This window comes from Saccopteryx bilineata, chromosome 2 (genome assembly GCF_036850765.1).
Source record: "Saccopteryx bilineata isolate mSacBil1 chromosome 2, mSacBil1_pri_phased_curated, whole genome shotgun sequence".
Classification (NCBI taxonomy): Eukaryota; Metazoa; Chordata; class Mammalia; order Chiroptera; family Emballonuridae; genus Saccopteryx; species Saccopteryx bilineata.
This window is the reverse complement of record NC_089491.1, coordinates 37,202,268-37,221,971: the sequence shown is the minus strand read 5'-3', so window position 1 is coordinate 37,221,971 and position 19,704 is coordinate 37,202,268. Positions and strand designations below refer to the sequence as shown.

At 38.5% G+C, this 19,704-nt stretch overlaps 2 protein-coding genes across 13 annotated transcripts in view; both read right to left on the bottom strand.

The window, feature by feature from the left end:
* The window catches only part of GNE (glucosamine (UDP-N-acetyl)-2-epimerase/N-acetylmannosamine kinase), a 153,758-nt gene that overhangs the window by 101,783 nt on the left and 32,271 nt on the right, over positions 1-19,704 (bottom strand). The window lies entirely within an intron of this gene.
* The window catches only part of RNF38 (ring finger protein 38), a 153,474-nt gene continuing 133,847 nt past the window's right edge, over positions 78-19,704 (bottom strand). For 7 of the 12 annotated variants that reach the window (XM_066256759.1, XM_066256761.1, XM_066256762.1 and 4 more), the window contains 7 exons: positions 19,015-19,185; positions 15,912-16,073; positions 15,502-15,608; positions 14,163-14,247; positions 11,246-11,367; positions 5,800-5,899; positions 83-3,913 (listed from right to left, as the gene is read on the bottom strand). In XM_066256759.1, coding sequence (XP_066112856.1) covers positions 3,851-3,913; positions 5,800-5,899; positions 11,246-11,367; positions 14,163-14,247; positions 15,502-15,608; positions 15,912-16,073; positions 19,015-19,185 — 810 coding nt within the window. In that variant the 3' untranslated portion in view covers positions 83-3,850. Of the gene's footprint in view, positions 3,914-5,799; positions 5,900-11,245; positions 11,368-14,162; positions 14,248-15,501; positions 15,609-15,911; positions 16,074-19,014; positions 19,186-19,704 lie in introns of all 12 variants that reach the window. The other 5 variants (XM_066256758.1, XM_066256765.1, XM_066256766.1 and 2 more) reach the window with 2 other exon arrangements.

Genomic DNA, 19,704 nt, shown 5'->3' with positions numbered 1-19,704 from the left:
AAGGAATTACACAAACATGTATTTAAAAATGACAAGAAGCTGCTCTTCCTGTTATTATGTTGACAGTAAATTGAATATAAGCTGTCACTAATACAGTCAAATATCCCCAATTATATGCTGTAATCTCATTTCGGGCATCTTACACTTAACATATTCTGAAAGAAACTGTCACGTACTTATGTTTCTCTACCATTTAATAAGCTTATGCCACATGTGTTGCTAACTGGGCTATCTTTTTGGCCTTTTTGAAGCTATAATCATGTATGTTATAATGCTAATTGCTTTGTGTTTCTAAGATGTTTACACAAATGTAGAAATAAAATCTGGATTATAGTCTAAAAATTAAATCTGGCAACTAGTATCAACAGCTCTATCTTCCTGCTGGAATCCCCAATACTTCTCACTCCAAGCACACACAACCCCTACTCTTTCCTAACACAGGATGAAACACAACAAAATGTTTTAAGTGTACATCATACATTTATTACCAACAACCCTCTCAACTCCAAAATTGGGCACAGGGATTAAAAATAAAAATTCATTGCACTACTTAGTAAAGCATTACTAGTAACTTTCATAAAAAATGTACAAACTTTGTTAAAAATTTATCAAGCCTTCAAATGATTTGGTTATAGATATTTATAATACATACATTTAAAACTATGTTAACTGATACAATGGAATATGATTTGAGAAAATGACTCAGCAAATGATTCCAAAAAACGCCCCTGTAAGTTTTCATAATCTGAAACAAACAGGAAAATGAGGTAACCCAATGTATCAAACAGGGAAAATAGCTTCCTAATGAAGGCCTAATGATATCTATGAAAAATACTCTCATAAGTGAGTTATAGATCTCATTCAAAATATTTAAGAGGCCCAAATTTAAGAATCTTAAATCACTTTCAAGAGAGTGTATAAAATCTAAATATGCTTCCACATTTTTCATATTTTGCTCAAAAAAATTCAAAACAGAAAATCCTAATGAAATCTTGATACCTGGCGGCCTTGACTTATTTTTTGTTTTGTTCTGTTTGGGAGTGGGGTGGGGGAGGCTGGCAAAAACCCCCCACAAAAAAAACAAATAAAAAAACCACAAAACAACAACAACAAAACCCCAAACAAAACCCCACAGCAGAGTTAAGATGGTAAAGCCAATCTTGCTTTAGAAGGAAAGAGGAAGAAGGCAAAAAGCCAACATCTGCCTGCTATCTATTGCATAACCCAAGATGACAACAGCTGGGCACGAATCAACTGTTCTTTCTCTTTTTTTCTAGCCATAAGGCTGCTCACTGTGGCTAGTCTGAGCTGGTTCAGAACACATGCATGTATACTCCTAATATGTACTAACCACTTAATAAGCATGTGTGCACACATCTCTAAGAGCCCATGCAAAGAAAAGACATTCCTAAAAAGAGATCAGTCACAAGAGTGCAACAATTCAAAATTTTACCAAAATAGACCTGCTGCCTTCTAAATTGCCAACTGCCTCTCAAAAATTTATTGGGAAAGGGATATTATGACAAGAATTCATCGTCAGAGGGAAGAAAGAGCTACTTTTCCTAGTCATTAGTACAATGTGCCTTGTTAATTAGTTATCTATATAAATTAGAAAAAGTGCTTTACTTGCATGCTTCAATAAAACGATTACTGAGTGTAGTAGTGTTATGTTAGATCTGTACAGATATAAATTTTTTGCAGCTATAAAAAGAGTCTATGTATAGGATGGGCTTTTGCCATTTTAAACATGATTTTTTAATTAAAAAAAATTAAGATGAAACTATACGTGATTTGTAATGTAGCTGATTATTATGCCAATAATTTTGGTCTTTAACAAACAGTTATCAGGAATAGGTGGGGATGTCCTAATGATTTAAAAGTAACATGTGCATTTACCACTGTTTAGATGTATTTACGATGCACTGACAGATATTGTGGCAAACAAAGTATGCAAAATCCTATTTGTATGATGAGAAAGAGGCAACAGTGTCTAGAAAAGGGCAAAATTGTGCTTCTGTGTAAATTGACTTTACTGAACTCTAAGCTGTGATGAGCTTGTAGAGACTTCGAGGGAAGGCAAGTAGCATGGCAGTAATAAGTAGTTAACACTGTCTGAATAGAAAACCAACACAGAGCCAGCTGAAAGTTGAGTGAGGCAGGCAGCAAACATCACAGTCCTGACTGGAATTGCACAGCTTGTGCTACCGCGCAGCAATAACATCAAGTGCAGGAAAGAGGCAGACGTGAACACAGAGAGAATGAGTGAGGAATCATACACTGCAGGAAAACCGAACTGAAACAATTTGCATTATGCTCAATGAATCTATTTTAAAAAAAAAACCCACATAGCTATGTATTGAAGTATTTCAGATCAACTAAATGAAGGTCAATTCCTGTTTTACAGCATTATTTTTTTTATACAAAAATCAAATCTTCATTTATACTGCAAGTATTCTGGACATCTGTTATATTAAATTTTTCTCATTCAAACAAAATGAAAAGAAAAGCAATAAAATATCAAGTACATCAGGTCTAAGGAACTCGAGCTGTCACAGCACTTGATCCATCCTGGAAATGAGTTTGATGAGAAGCACATTTACTGAGAGAACTAGACAACTTTCAGAATTGGAGCTGGGTAGGTGAATTAACAAAAACAGAAATACAGTTTTCTTAGAACAACTTAGTTCTCTATGGGAACTTGAACAAAGGACACATACCAGAAGTCAAGCTGAGTCAGCGAACAGATTTTGTTCTGGTGGAAGTCAAGGAAGTAAGACTTCCTGGGACCAGTGGTATTCTTACAAATATATTACTCAAATATCTTCAGAATAGACTATAAATCTAAATATTAAAAAAAATCACAAGTACTTCCTGTAAGAAGTTTACTGGAAATGTAAAGGAAAAAACAAGAAAGTATCAACATTCAAATCACTGATTGAAATGCTAATATTGCTAACTGATGACGTATGATATTGCACCTTCTTTTTGGAAACAGCAACCTGGAGAGTTAAAAAGTTTTCACAACAAATCAAAAAATCAGGTTCATGGAGTGAGAATCTGTTACACTTTTTTTCTCAAGTGACCCACTTGGGACCTTCAACAAAGAGGTGACAGCTGCCTGAAGCAGAGGAAGGCTTTTCTCATTCCATTCATTGGGAGGGAAGGGGATGGAGTATTCAATGCTTATAATTGATGCACCCATAGCAATCAGTGTGCAACAGCAAACACAAGGGGAAAAAAAACCAGTGTACAGTACTAGTGCTGTTTAAATAACACACCAGATTATACATTGCAGCATAATTAAAACTACACACACATTCTTGGTACATGCTGGTATATAGGATCTCATACACACATTAGCTACCATGCCCTCACACAAGTAGTTACACACTCTTTCTCACACACATGGAGATACATTTATCACCAACAGTCAGCCATACACTGCATTCATTTCCACTCACAGTTTCTGAAGGCTCTATATAAGGTAGATTGCTATATCATCTGGAGCTACCACTTTTTATCAAAGCACATGCTAAAAGATCACGTCCACTGTAATCTTGCAGCAACACTCGGAATGATCACACAAAAACCAGGGAATGTTAGTGCACACACAAAATTAAGCTAAAGAAAAAGTCTTTGGAGTTCCAATCACACGGTTAGTATAACAATCCCATAATTATGAAGACTAATTGTAAGCTTTTATAGCTGATTAAGTCACACAGTGCAAAGAAAGGTCCATTGACCCTTTTGGTAAAGGGAGGGCTGGAAGCCACACAGATTAAGTTCAATGGATAGTCCTTATATACATGTGATGAGGAACACCCAAACTGCATTTGTGCTATTAGGTTGGTCATTCTGAATCCCGATGCACTTCTGAAGCATCAGCTCGGCAAATTGGGCAAGTACGATTTGCCTAAAACACAAAAGGGAAAATTTGTCTGAATTGTGACTTACATAATAAAACATACTAATAAAAGCAATGGCACTTTTTACTTCCATATAGTTTTTACATTCTTTGTTCTTTTAAGAGGGTACAAAAGCAATCATTTAATCTTTAAAAAAATACCTCAAACCTCAAAAACTTAATAACCTGATTGATTTTTGTTATATTTTACTGATTTTTAAAAATTTATTCATTTCTAGAGAGGAGAGAGACAGAGAGGGAGAGAGAGGAGAGAGAGACAGAGAGAGAGAAAGGGGGAGGAGCTGGAAGCATCAACTCCCATATGTGCCTTGACCAGGCAAGCCCAGGGTTTCGAACCGGCGACCTCAGCATTTCCAGGTCGATGCTTTATCCACTGCGCCACCACAGGTCAGGCGATTTTTTTTTTTTTTAAATGAACGACAGAGGGATAGACAGGAAGGGAGAGATGAGAAGCATCATCTTGTAGTTGTGGCACCTTAGTTGTTCACTGATTTCTTTCTCATACATGCCTTGACTGGGGGGGCTCCAGCTGAGCCAGTGACCCCTTGCTCAAGCCAGTGACCATGGGGTCATGTATGTCCATGATCCCATGCCCAAGCTGGTGAGCTCGCACTCAAGCCAGAGACTTTGGGGTTTCAAACCTGGGTCCTCAGCGTCCCAGGTCAACACTCTATTCACTGAGCCACTGCCTGGTCAGGCTTTACTGATTTCACCATATAAACATTATCCACCACCAGTTCAGATAAATTTAATTAACTGGCTTAAAAAACTCCATCTCAATAAATGGAACCACCATTTGCTGAGTTGCTAAAGCCAGCAACACAGACATCACCTGTTCTCTTACTCTGTACAATCCATTATTTGTCAAATACTCTCATTTCTTTATTATGACAACTCTCAGTTTTCATTTAATTGCCACTATTTGTTCTCCATATGAATCAGAATATCCTTATTCCATCTCCCTGTCTTAGAAATTATTTCTTGTAGTCCATTCTCTAAACAGTGACCAGTGATCTTTCTAAAACATAATCTCAATCATAGCCCTCCATATCTCTTTCAAGATCAAGTCCAAACTCCCTCACACTCCAGTGACTTCACAATAAGCTGGTCACTGGTTAAGTCTCTGAAGGTTTGTCTCTTCTCTTGCCACTCTCCCTTCCACAATCTAGCTATCAGCCACATGGAATCTGCAGTTTTCTAATATTTCTCTGTCCTCACATATCAGGGCTGAGCATATTTAATGCTTTTTTTCTAAAATGTTCAAACTCTTCACCTTTAGGACTCAGTTTGGACTAATCTGGGTTCCCTTAAATCTATGCTCATCTATCCTCCTCACCAAACTGTGAAGTTATATGACCCAGTATTATCTTCTCTCAATCAGAATACTCTAGAAAAATCCCATACAACATATTCTATTATTAAAAAAAAGAAAGAAAATTAGAAGCTTCTGAAATTTAACCCTGGCAAAACAACTATTACAATTTGTGTCCTTTGTCCCACCCCCTACTATCTACAAAGGAGAAAAAGGTCAGAATTAAAAGTACTAGAGACTTATCTCCAGTGAGCTCCCCTTGTAAAGTCTTCAAGGAAACTGGCCTAACAAGCCCAGGCCTGGCCCTACATACCACGATAAAGTTAGGATATACTATCTATCAAGGACAGATAACCAATTTTCAGGTTTTACAAATCACTGCCATAGTGGTGATTATATTTAATTTTTGCTGGCCTTTTCATTTTCAGAAATCATACTGAAGGCTGTGTTTCAATTTTACCCCTTACCCACCCTCCACCAACCATGGACTTACTCTATATAAAACTATGTTCAATAAAAAGAAAATTCAATGTTGTTCTCTTCACAGATGCCATCACTTTACCTTAAGCCATTTGTCGACACACTTGGCATGGAACTCGTGGTTACAGGGTAAAACTCTAAGTAGCTGCCTTGACTCAAAATCACACATGCATACCACACACCTAAAAAAAGCAAAAAGTTCATTTAACCATAAAAAACCAAGTTGTTTTCTATTTTGTTATGATTCTGAAGCCCACAGAACTACTTACCAAAATGATATTTAAATTCTAAGACAAAATTTAAGGGGAAAAAAAAAGACGATGTTAAGACATTCAGCTCAAGTGCTTTTCTTTACTGAGAGAGATCATCAAGAAAATCTCTGGTTTAACATCCAAACCAGTCTTAATATTTAAGGTATTGTTAATACATTCAACAAATGATGTTAGAATGACTGGATAGTGGTATGGAAAAAAAAAAGTTTGAGCCCTTACCCACAAAATATATAAGATTACCTAAAAAAAGGAGCAAAGACCTACATGTAAAAGGTAAAAACTATTAAACTCTTAGAAGAAAACAGAAAAGTAAATCTTTGTGATCTTAAAATAGGTTTCTGAGTTTATACTAAAAGCATAAGAAACAACAAAAACAGGTAGATAAATGGCACTTCTTCAAAACCCTCCCAAAAAACTGTGCTTAGAAAGATACCCATCAAGAAAGTTCAGACAACTAATAGAATGGGAACTATTTTTGAAAATGAATGAGGGTCTTGCATGTATAATATAGAAATAACTTCTACAACTCAACAATAAAAAAAAATGGACAAAGAATATCAACAGACATTTTCCAAAGATATAAGCAGTCAATAAAGGAGAGTAAAGGAGCTCAAAAATCATTAACCATCTGGGAAATGGAAATCAAAACATCAATGAGATACCACCTCACCCCCACTAGGTTGGCTAGAATAAAAAAGACAGACAATAATAGGCATTGATGAGGATGTAGAAATTAAAACCTTGAACATGCTGGTGAAAATGAAACTGTAGCCACGTTAGAAAAACTGAAAGTTCTCAAAATCATAAGTTAAAGTTACCACAGGATCCAATACATCTAGGTACCCAAGAGAAATCAGAGCATATCCACAGAAAAACTACACAGGTATGGCCCACTTTTTAAAAGTTAGCATTATGCCATCCTGCTTTTATTAAAGACCTACATTACCTGTTTTTGCTAACTGAGATAAATCAGAGGGGAAATTCTGCTTTTATGAAAAAAAATGGGGAAAAAAGTGAAAAGCAAAATAAGCGTTACGCATTTGTTTTACAGCAAGCACCCCAGGCATCAAGAGGGGCACTGCCAAGTTCCTTTCCCAAAAACTACACTTAGCACCTCACAATCAGGCCATAGCTTTGAAATGTGTCTGTGAGCATCTGTGCTTTACCTTGATTTATTTTGTACATGTTGGCAAGATGTGCCCTAAGGCAGTGGTCCCCAACCTTTTTTGGGCCACGGACCGGTTTAATGTCAGAAAATATTTTCACGGACCTGCCTTTATGGTGAGACAGATAAATGTATCACATGACCTAAACAAGCATCAAAAGTGAGTCTTAGACGGATGTAACAGAGGGAATCTCATCATTTAAAAAAAAATAAAACATCGTTCAGACTTAAATATAAATAAATGGAAATAATGTAAGTTATTTATTCCTTCTCTGCGGACCGGTACCAAATGGCCCACGGACCAGTATCAGTCCGCGGCCCGGGGGTGGGGACCACTGCCCTAAGGTATATAAGAGAGTTTATAAGGATGCTTGGTGTAAAACTAGACATAATTAAGTGTTCAGATCGGAGTGAACAAAAAAAGACTCTGTGCATGTGCTGAGCTTGCCTTCATTCACCATTCACACTATTTACATGCAGAGTGAAAGAATTCTGAAAGGTGCCAATATTATTATTGGTTCTGAAAAGCTGATGTAATTGCATGAAGAAAGGTTACGTAATGAAACCAAACCACAGTGAAAGGCCGAAAGCCAAGTCATCCAGGCACTGAACATGAAGGCTTTGTATGAGATTTTCAATATGACTGACAGTGCCGCAATGATTGCAGAAAAGTGTGACTTTAACTTTGAAAGAACACTAGGTTTCAGGCAGGTTTGTAGGATATTTTTTTTTTCCCCTGAAGCTGGAAACGGGGAGAGACAGTCAGACAGACTCCCACATGCACCCGACTGGGATCCACCCGGCACACCCACCGGGGGCGATGCTCTGCCCACCAGGGGGCGATGCTCTGCCCCTCTGGGGCGTCACTCTGCTGCGACCAGAGCCACTCTAGCGCCTGGGGCAGAGGCCAAGGAGCCATCCCCAGCGCCCGGGCCATCTTTGCTCCAATGGAGCCTCCGCTGCGGGAGGGGAAGAGAGAGACAGAGGGGGGGGGGTGTGGAGAAGCAAATGGGCGCTTCTCCTGTGTGCCCTGGCCGGGAATCGAACCTGGGTCCCCCGCATGCCAGGCCAACGCTCTACTGCTGAGCCAACCGGCCAGGGCCTGTAGGATGTTTTGAATGCCTACAAAGAATTGTATGATAGAAAAATCCACGAGGCTAAGCTTGTTTTTCAAGCCTTCCAGGCATCAGCCAAGGCAAATAACAAACCCTGATGACCGAAGGTGTAGATGTGAGTGACCTGCCTCCCATGATGAAGTCAGACAATAAATAATGCCATGTTCACAGATGACCTTCTTCCTCTATCTTACACCCCAGTCTCCTGTACCTCCCACCTCTCTTCCCCAATAACTCGGCCCAACACTCCATCAGCACCACCTCTTAGCCAGTGCAGAGTACTCTCAGCCTTCCCATTCTGGTAAGTTAAACTACACTGTACATACATTAGTTTAACTTTATACAGGTTATATATTTATCATATCATTCTTGCTTATACTGCATGTTAGTGTTATTTTAGGTTTTACTTTTTTTTTTAATTTATTCATTTTAGAGAGGAGAGGGAGAGAGAGAGAGAGAGAGAGAGAGAGAGAGAGAGAGGAGAGACAGAGAGAGAGAAGGGGAGGAGGAGCTGGAAGCATCAACTCCCATATGTGCCTTGACCAGGCAAGCCCAGGGTTTCGAACCGGCGACCTCAGCATTTCCAGGTCGACGCTTTATCCACTGCGCCACCACAGGTCAGGCCGGTTTTACATTTTTTAAAATATAATTTGGTAATTTTTTTTTTGAGCTGTGAATGATCAAAAAAAGTTCCATAGGCCTTGGCTGGTTGGCTCGGCGGTAGAGCGTCGGCCTGGCGTGCAGGAGTCCTGGGTTCGATTCCTGGCCAGGGCACACAGGAGAGGCGCCCATCTGCTTCTCCACCCCACCCCCCCTCCTTCTTCTCTGTCTCTCTCTTCCTCTCCCGCAACCGAGGCTCCATTGGAGCAAAAGATGGCCCGGGTGCTGGGGATGGCTCCTTGGCCTCTGCCCCAGGCGCTAGAGTGGCTCTGGTCACGACAGAGCATTGCCCCCTGGTGGGCGTGCCGGGTGGATCCCAGTGCCGGGTGGATCCCAGTCGGGCACATGCGGGAGTCTGTCTGACTGCCTCCCTGTTTCCAGCTTCAGAAAATACCAAAAAAAAAAAAAATCCATATAAATTAGTAACAATTGTTTCTTCACTTTATACCATTTTGGCTTATGAAAGGTTTCACAGGAACACTCTTATTTTGGAGCAAGGGAAATCTGTACTTGAATGTTCATGGCAGTATTATTAATACCAGCCAAAATGCGGAAACAACCCAAATGTCCACCAACTGAGGAAAAAGAATAACAATATCTGGTATATCTATACAACAGAAAATTATTCCATCATAAAAAAGAGTGAGGCTCTGGCCAGTAGGCTCAGTGGTAGAGTGGTGGCCCATTATGTGGAAGTCCTGGGTTCGATTCCCAGTCAGGGCACACAGGAGAAGCACCCATCAGCTTTTCCACCCTTCCCCCTCTCCTTCCTCTCTGTCTCTCTCTTCCCCTCCTGCAGCCAAGGCTCCACTGGAACAAGCTGGCCTGGGCGCTGAGGACAGCTCCATGGCTTCGCCTCAGGCACTAGAATGGCTCTGGTTGCAACGGCCCCAGATGGGCAAAGCATCATCCCCTAGTGGGCTTGCCAGGTGGATCCCTGTTGGGCACATGTGACAGTCTGTCTCTTTGCCTCCCCATTTCTCACTTAAGAATTAAAAAAAAAAAAAAAGAGTGAAATACTGATACAAGTTAGGACATGATGTACCTTGAACACTTGAACATAAGCTAAGTGAAAGATACTAGACTCAAGGCCATATATATTATGGTCTGATTTACATAAAATGCCCAGAACAGGCAAATATATGAAAATAAAGTTAGTGGGAGTTTGCACCAGGGCAAAGAGGGTTGAAGAAAAATGGGGAGTGGCTGCTAATAGGTAAGGAGTTTCTTTTTGGGGTGATAAAAGTGGTATAAATTTCCTTGTGAAGATAGCTGCAAAACTCTGAATATATCAAGAAACACTATAAATGCAAATTCTATCTCAGGAGAGTTGCTATCAAGAAGATAATATAATAAGCAGAATCTTTAGGTAAAAACTGTAAGTTTAATGAGAGTTGGGGTTTTTTTTTGTACTTTTCCGAAGAAACGGGGAGGCAGAGAGACAGACTCCTGAATGTGCTCGACCAGGATTCACCCGTCATGCCTACCAGAGGGCGATGCTCGGCACATCTGGGGCATTGCTCTGCTGCAACCGGAGCCATTCTAGTGCCTGAGACAGAGGCCATGGAGCCATCCTCAGTGCCCAGGCCAACTTTGCTCCCATGGAGCCTTGGCTGCAGGAGGGGAAGAGAGAGAGAGAGAGAGAAAGAAGAGGGGGAAAGATGAAGCAGATGGGTGCTTCTCCTGTGTGCCCTGGCCGGGAATTGAACCCAGGACTTCCACACCCTGGGCTGACAATCTACTGCTGTAGGTCCTAATGAGAGTTTTTAATCATATATAAAATACTGTAGTTTGAATTAGAAGCCATACAATTTCCAGGCAACCTAAAAAATCCAACAGCACTGTCCAACGTAACTTTCTGAAGTGATAGAAATGTTCCTTGTCTTCCAATACAGCGTCATTAGCTAGCTCTGCTAAAAAATTTAACTTAATTTTTTAAAATTTATTTATTCATTTTTTAGAGAGGAAAGGGAGAGAGAGAGAGGAGAGACAGAGAGAGAGAAGGGGGGTAGGAGCTGGAAGCATCAACTCCCATATGTGCCTTGACCAGGCAAGCCCAGGGTTTCGAACCGGCGACCTCAGCATTTCCAGGTCGATACTTTATCCACTGCGCCACCACAGGTCAGGCATAAAAATTTAACTTAATTTTATTTAAACAGCCCCATGTGACTAGTTGCTACCTAACTAGACAATATAGGCCTAGAGTATGAAATAGAGGTTACTTATCTTTATCAAGTTATCTTTGACTTTCAAGCTTTTATTCCATAAAGGTTGAAAATGAAATTTAACTTAGTGATGTCAAAAAAATGTACTTACAAAGTCTGTTCTGACTGGTGGTTGTTAGGATTAAACCGATAGGAAGGAAGTTGTTCAATATCTGCTTTAGTCAGTCCTCGTGGCTTAGCCTCTCCTAGTCGCTCTGCCAGGTTTAAAAGGGCCTATTGATGGAAAAGACATATTTTAATCTTTCTTAAAGTTTTTCTATTGTACTGTTTTCAAAACTACATTTATTTTGGAAAATTTTAAATATATACAAAAGAAGAGATACAGTATAATGAACTTTCATATGCCCTTACCCCAGACTTAACAATCCATGGCTAATTTTATCGTACCTATTAATGTCTACTTCTAAACACCACATTATCTTCAAAGAAAGCTAAAATATGGTATTTCATTGGCAAAATAGTTTCATGTGTATCTTTAAAACAGTCTGTCAACTTAAGCATTTTTTGGGGGGGAGGTATTTTTCTGAAGCTGGAAACGGGGAGAGACAGTCAGACAGACTCCCGCATGTGCCCGACCGGGATCCACCCAGCACGCCCACCAGGGGGCGACGCTCTGACCACCAGGGGGCAATGCTCTGCCCCTCCAGGGTGTCGCTCTGTTGCGACCAGAGCCACTCTAGTGCCTGGGGCAGAGGCCAAGGAGCCATCCCCAGCGCCTGGGCCATCTTTGCTCCAATGGAGCCTCACTGCGGGAGGGGAAGAGAGAGACAGAGAGGAAGGAGAGGGGGAGGGGTGGAGAAGCAGATGGGCGCTTCTCCTGTGTGCCCTGGCCGGGAATCGAACCCGGGACTTCTGCACGCCAGGCCGACACTCTACCACTGAGCCAACCGGCCTGGGCCAACTTAAGCATTTTTGATATTTTGGGCTGAATAAAATTTAACTGTGGGCAGGGGCATTCTGTGTCTTGTTTAGCAGCATCTCTGCTAAATGCCAGTAATACCCCCACCCAGCTGTAACAGCCAAAAGTGTCTCCAAATGTTGCTAAATATCCTCTTGAAAATAAAACTGTCCCCAGGTTGAGAACCACCACTTTATAATATTAAAATCTTTTTAAAAGAATAAAACCACATCATCATACCTAAAAGATTATTATTTCCTTAATGTCAAATGTCTGGTGTTTCAATTAATTTCAAACACTTTTAAAAATAGTTTATTCAAACCAGGATCGAAATAAATCCATTTATTACCACTGGTTGATATGTCTCAAGTATCTTTTTTTACTCTTGTACTGATTAAAAAAAAATAGGTCAATGGCTTGTAGAAATTCCCAGTCTGAATTTTGCTGACTGAATATCCCCACCTTACCTTGAGTTTCCTTGTCTCCTGTATTTCCTATAAATTGGTGGATTTGACTATTTCAATCATAGCTCATCAAGCCTAGTTATGTTAGTAACCACTGATGGAACACTGCCTAGATCCACTAATTAATTAAAGCTGGCAAAATAGTAATATTCTATCATTCTTTCTTGATTTAGTAGTTGAAATACTTCTATATCGAACAATTGCCTAGTACCAAATTGTATTCAGCAGTATAATTTATATAGTTATTATGTTTACTGATTTGTACAAGTGCCTCTTTCTCCAAGTTTTCACAACTGCTCTAATTACTTATTTGCTTTATCCTAAAATCAGGCAGCCCTTTGTGTGTGCATTCCCCCTGTACAGGCTGTCACAGGGTTAAAAGAATGGATAACAAAGAAATGATGACAGACAATGAGAGGAACAATTCATTTCTCAAAATAATCTCAATATAAACTAATGCTGTGACAAATGTTTTAATATGATGATGCCACAACACTGTTTTGGGTACAGCTTCACTTGGAGAACTGGGTCATCTAAAATAAACTGCCTTCCCTTTGTGAACATGCATGTCCCCCCAAGTCCTTTTTTCTTTTTCTTTTTTAAATTTATTAATTTGAGAGAGAGGATAGGAGAGGGGGAGGGAGAAGGAAAGGTGGGAGAGAGACAGACATCAATTTGTTGTTTCACTTATCTATGCATTTAATGGTTGATTCTTGTATGTGCCCTGACTGGGGCTCAAACCCACAGCCTTGGCATATCAGGATGATGCTCTCACCAACTGAGCTACCTGCCCAGCACTGCCCCTAAGTCCTTCTAAATGCTAGGATAGTAAATTGTTAAATTTAATTGGTGCAAATTATAATTAGCATGTAAAATTATGATAAAATTTATAATATTGCTGATATATATCTATCATACTTCTCTTGTATATACTATAAAAAACTTAGGTCAATTAACACAATCAATGAACAACTAAAATGCCACTAATACAAGTTGATGCTTCGTATCTTTCTCCCTTCCTGTCTGTCTCCAAACAGCCTGACCAGGTGGTGGCGCAGTGGATAGAGCATCCAACTGGGATGCAGAGGACCCAGGTCTGAAACCCTCAGGTTGCTGGGTTGGGCCTAAGGTGGCTGGCTTGAGTAAAGGGTCACTTGCTCTGCTGTAGCTCCCCAGTCAAGGCACATGTGAGAAAGTAATTAATGAACAATGAAGGTGCCACAATGAAGACTTGATGCTTCTCATCTCTCTCCTTTTCTGTCTGTCTGTCCCTATCTGTCCCTCTCTGTCTCTGTCGAAAAAAAAACCCAAACAAACAAAAAACCCGGCTCAAACACTTCTGGCTTCCACAAAAATTTTGAGAACATCTATTCATAATTCATTGTTTCCTTATTTAGATTCTCTCACAGGAGCTGTATGTAATTCTAATAGAGCACCAAAAGTCTATGACTTGCTATCAGAGCTGTGTGGTATGTGACAAAATATCCTTAAGGATGCTGAATACTTTTTTCTTTTTAATATATTTATATCTTAAAATATACAAAGGAGTCACACAATATAATATTTAATTAGATGAATGAGTTGAATAGAACAAAATTTTTATGCACATAATACTCCCCAAAATAATTCAAAGTTCACTTACTAACCTCGTAATTTTCTACTTCTCCATCTTCTACATCCAATTCAAAGCTGAAAGTTGGGCCTACTGTAGGTGGCACTGGAAGCATTGATCTGCAGTGAAAATAACCAACACCGGCATTGATATATTACATTACTTCAATGAACAGAAAGAACAAGGCCAGTGCTACAAGGACAAAGGATGTTCAGGGTTGCAATTAGCGGCAACCCTTTCAAAACCTGCTTTCACTAATAAAAAACTGACACAAGTGTCATTCACAATAGCATAAAATCACATTAAATATTAGGAATGAATTTAACAAAACAGATGTTAAGACCTGCATAAGAAAAACTGTAAAAATACTGCTATGATAAACTTAAAAAGAAGAGAGAAATATACTGTAAGTTGACTAGAAGAGTCCATTTTCTTCCAAACTGATGTACAGATTTCATGCAATCCCTACTGATACCTCAGCAAGCTTTTTTAAAAGCAGAAACTGATTTGCTGATTTTAAACTTTATAAGGATCATGAAAAAGTCTTTAAAATTATTTTTTAAGAATTAAGTTAGGAGACTTTCCTATCTGATTTAAGACTTACAATAAAGCTACAATGATCAAAATAGTGTAATATGGGCATATGACCTTATAAAGACAACATTTCCTAGCTTTCCTAGCAGGTAGTTAAAGACACAAGACTGAATTCTGGCCAACTGTATTTGGCAGGAATAATACATGCAATTTCTAGAAAGTATCCCTGAGAGGAGACTGGTAGGTAGACAGACCTATTTTCATTTCTGCCAGTGGACTGCGGACATGATGGCTAGAACCTTGGATCATGAAGAGGAAGCTGTAGGATGATAGAACCATTCCTCAGAGTTATGGCGCTAAACAACCCATACCTAAATTGCCTACTTCTGGACTTCATTACATGAGAAATAAAGAACTACTATGTTTAACTCATGAGTGCTTCTGTTATAACTTAATTCTAACAGAGTATTTCTAAGGTACAGAAATATCAATAACTTCTCTTTTTCTCTTTGAGAGAAGCAGCAGCACCAAAGGCTGGGTAATCAAAGGAGGTGCCAAGTGATGTCAGCTGTAAAAGGAGCAAAACTTTTAAACTTTTCTACCTTTAGATTTGGTAAATAAATCTGTTTTCTAGCTCACAAATTTCTTCTTCCCCCACCTTTCCCTTGTCCTTGGCTTGTCTTTTACCTTTAAATGGTTCCACACCACCAACACCTTAACATTAAATAAAAACAAGTATCTAACACACTCTAAATTACATACCACATAGAAGATACTCATGAAGAAACAATGTCAAGGATGTTAAAATTCAGAACTCATTAAAATAAGAAAGAACTTACAACACATATGGTAGTAAGCTGGGATGATAAGGGGGAGGTGGTATTGGCTGCTGGGATCGGTATCTACTGCGTCCTGTGAGTCTCCGAGGCATAAATGGCGGATAAGGCTGTAGGGAAAAAAATGTTGAAACAATTTAAGATAACGTATTTAATGTCCAATAAAGTCTCTTTAAAAACAAACAAACCTGAGAAGTTCTTTACCGTACAAGTGGTATTTAATATTTCTTAAATGTTCACACACAGATGTGACTAGTTTAAAACATAGCTATATTTCTGAATACAATCAATTTTCCAACCCAATGATTTCAACAGTACATTTAAAATTCTAAACATGCGGAATACAATGAAATAGAACTCAAAACAAGGTATCAAACCAAATAATAAGTTAATAATAATGAATGAAAACTTACTACTCCAAAGGACACCTCTTGATGCAATGGATCATGTGTTAAGAACTGCAAAGGAGCTGATGGAGGTAGCGCTGGGGGATGGGCCGATGGAGGGTAAGTAAAACCTCCTACTGGAAGATGTTCTCCTAAGAGTTCCACTTCATTTTCTATCCTTTGCAGAGGCTGGGGGGTGTCGGGGTGGGCAGAAAAAAGCAAACTAATGTACTTCCAGTGCACAAATACTATATTTTTAAGGTCATGCATTTCTTGATATTCATATCAACTTCAATTTATACATGTGGACATATATAGACACAGTAAAATCTTCCTACCTTTACTGAATTTCAGTAAGAAAGTCTCTGAAATATGTTATTGAACATTTCCACTATCCACTAAAGCAGGGGTCCCCAAACTACAGCCCGCAGGCCGCATGAGGCCCCGAGGCCATTTATCCGGCCCCCGCTGCACTTCTGGAAGGGGCACCTCTTTCATTGGTGGTCAGTGAGAGGAGCATAGTTCCCATTGAAAATACTGGTCAGTTTGTTGATTTAAATTTACTTGTTCTTTATTTTAAATATTGTATTTGTTCCCATTTTGTTTTTTTATTTTAAAATAAGATATGTGCAGTGTGCATAGGGATTTGTTCATAGTTTTTTTTATAGTCCGGCCCTCCAACGGTCTGAGGGACAGTGAACTGGCCCCCTGTGTAAAAAGTTTGGGGACCCCTGCGTGACTAAAGGATACATTTCTTTTACTGTTTGAACCTTCTCAAGATGAGAGAAGGAAAAGATGAGCAGGCAAAAACTCATGTAGTAAGCCAACACTGACTTACTGACAGGATTTTCAGACATTTAACCCTTAACATGAAGTTAAACATGGTGTATATTTATTTATAAATTAGAACCAGGGTTAAATGGGATGAGATACAGTAGGCATTACATTGTAGTAGAAAGCTTATGGGATGTGTTATTAGACAGATTCTTTGTGCTGTCACTAATCAGCCATGTGACTTTTTACGCAAATTACCATATTTCCTTATATATAAGACACACTCTTTTCAAAAAATTTGGGGTGTAAAAACTAGGTGCATCTTATACAGTGGTTAGGGGGTTTTTTACTTGCATTTCTCCCTTTTTTGCGCTTGTTTTTGTGCTCAGCGTTGAACAGTGATTTGTCATCAGACATAGATGAGGACAAGCTAATGAATGGGAGTTTTGACAGTGATGAAGAGTTGTAGGAATTTTATGATGAATAAAAATTGATTTCAGTAACTTTATGTAACATCTTTCCCCCCCAAATTTCGGGCCCCAAAATTAAGGTGCATTTTATACGTGGGATCATCTTATACATTGGGAAATATGGTACTTAATCTAAACCTCAAAATTGTCTTCTATAGAACTGACATGTTTATAGCCTATTTCAAAGGTGTGCTGTAAACACTGAGACAATGTATAAGTAGCATATAGCATGTGGGATTTTTTCATATAGTATAAAATTCACCCTAAGTAAGGGGTACAATTCATTTCTGTATATTCATCACTAATTCCAGAACATTTCTCATCCCTCTTCCCCCCAAAATCCCATGTCTGTTAGTAGTCATTTCACTACCAATTTCCCCATAGTCCTCCCCCAGCCATGAACAACAACTAACTTACTTCTGTTTATGTAGATTTGCCTGTTCTGGATATTCCATATATACAGAATTACATAATACTGTGGCTCTTTTTTCTAGCACAATGTTTTCAAGGTTATCCATCTTGTAGTTTGTACATCAATACTTCACTGCTTTTTATGGTTGAATAATCACTTGTATAGATACAGCATGCTTTGTTTATTCATTCATCAGTTGATAGACACTTGTACTGTTTCTATTTTTTGGCTACTAAAAATAATGCTGCTACAAACATTTGTGTAGATTTTGTGTTGATGATTTCAACTTATTCTTTTTTTTTCAACTTATTCTTAAATGTTAGTCTGACTTCTTCCCACAGTTAGAAAACACAGTATTCAAATATAAGTAATTAATGACATTTTAATTTTGAAACTTATGTATGCTTGAGAGAAATCACAAGTGTTGACACTATGACAACACAGTGAACCTGAGTTCTGATTTGGCTATGTAACTGGACCTTTTAAATAATTCTGAATTCAGATATAAGGTGGATGGTCAAATTTTGTTTTAACTCTGATTTCCCAGGCATTGGAAGCTAAGGAACATCCTAGCATGAATCCTGTACCAATTCTAAGAAAAGATTTTCTTATAGACATAGTTTTAACTTTTTGGATGAGCTAAACTCCTGTCTTAATTGGCTTCTATAGTTCAGGAGAGCAGCCATGTATGTTCACCCCTGCCTGTGACGCAGCATGGTACATAAACCTTTAGTAAAGGATGGTTAGGCTCTGCCAGAATAAACTGTCAAGTTCCTTTAACAGGGTTGAAATCTTCCACTCCAATCATTTCCTTATGTTCTCATGCCTATTCTCTTTTAATACCTGATGATGGTTCAGATGTTCAACATGGCCTGTTCAAAAAAGTGGGCCTCTTTCCTGTGGCCTTCCTTCCACTTACACAGTCCTTACCTCCATCCAGCCCCCTAAAATCATGTGCCTTTTAGCCATATTCCAGTCCCAGGACAAAATTAATTAGGTTAACAAACTATCTCGTCTACTTTTTTGTGAGAACATAGTAGAAAACAAGGCCTTCAAAAAAAAATTAAATACATAATTATTTAAGAGGCTCAGAGGGTTATTTTAGCTGCCTAAATCAATATAAATATTATTCTAACAAGTATAAACAATTTTATAGTATTTTTGTTTTCCATTTTAGAAATACATAAAAGAAAAAACCAGAAAATTTAACTTCATTACTTCCTGAAGGACTAGAGACATAAAAGAATAAACAAATCAGACAAGAGACATAAAATAACAAGAAAAATTTAAGAAACCAAGATAATTCTAGGTAAATTTGTAGATCTATGGATTCTTTAATTTTTGAAGAACCAAAAGAATGCCCAAGTTATAGTTTTTAAATGGTAACACTTATATCTACTAAATTAATCCGCCTTTTACGTCTAAACATTCCGTGAAAGTTAAAGACATAAGAGTAAAAGTATCTAATACCTACCGATCGTGATTGCTGTGTTTGGAAAGGGACAAACTGGCCTGGTGGTGGCAAATGAGGAGGATGATGGGGAGAAAGGTGAGGGGGATGTAAGAGAAATGGATCACTAGAAATAAGAGGGGGGAACGCAGCATATGGTACTGGTAAGTGCTGAACTGAACATGCTTGCAGCATCTGTAAGAGAAATTATTTTTTGTTAAAAGCATCAGCATATATAATTTAAAAAACCATATAGTGAAACTGAAATGTCATTGCCACATCTCCCCAAAATCAAACCAAATTATTTTAATAACCTATAGTAATAGTAAAATACTAGTGTACATTGGCATCTACTAATAAAATACTGGTAAAACTAGTAATTATTCTGTATTTTCTATAGTTCTTACACATCAGTCAAAACACCTTTTACTTTAGCCTTTTTAACACCTATGGAATGGGAGGAAAGTAGAAGTTTTTTACTTCTACGATTTTTGTATTTATAGAAGCCCAATTCACAACTAAGTGATTTATGTTCTCTCCATATATTCCCTGCTGATTTAGCACACTGGTCCCATAATCTAGTACGCTGAGAACCAAGCTTGGGTAAATTAATCTGTTACATTGGGTTGGTATTTCTATGTGTGTGTTTGTTTTAATCTCACATTCAAACAAAGATGTCAGAATTTTATTAACAGATTTAGCAAAAGTGCCTTA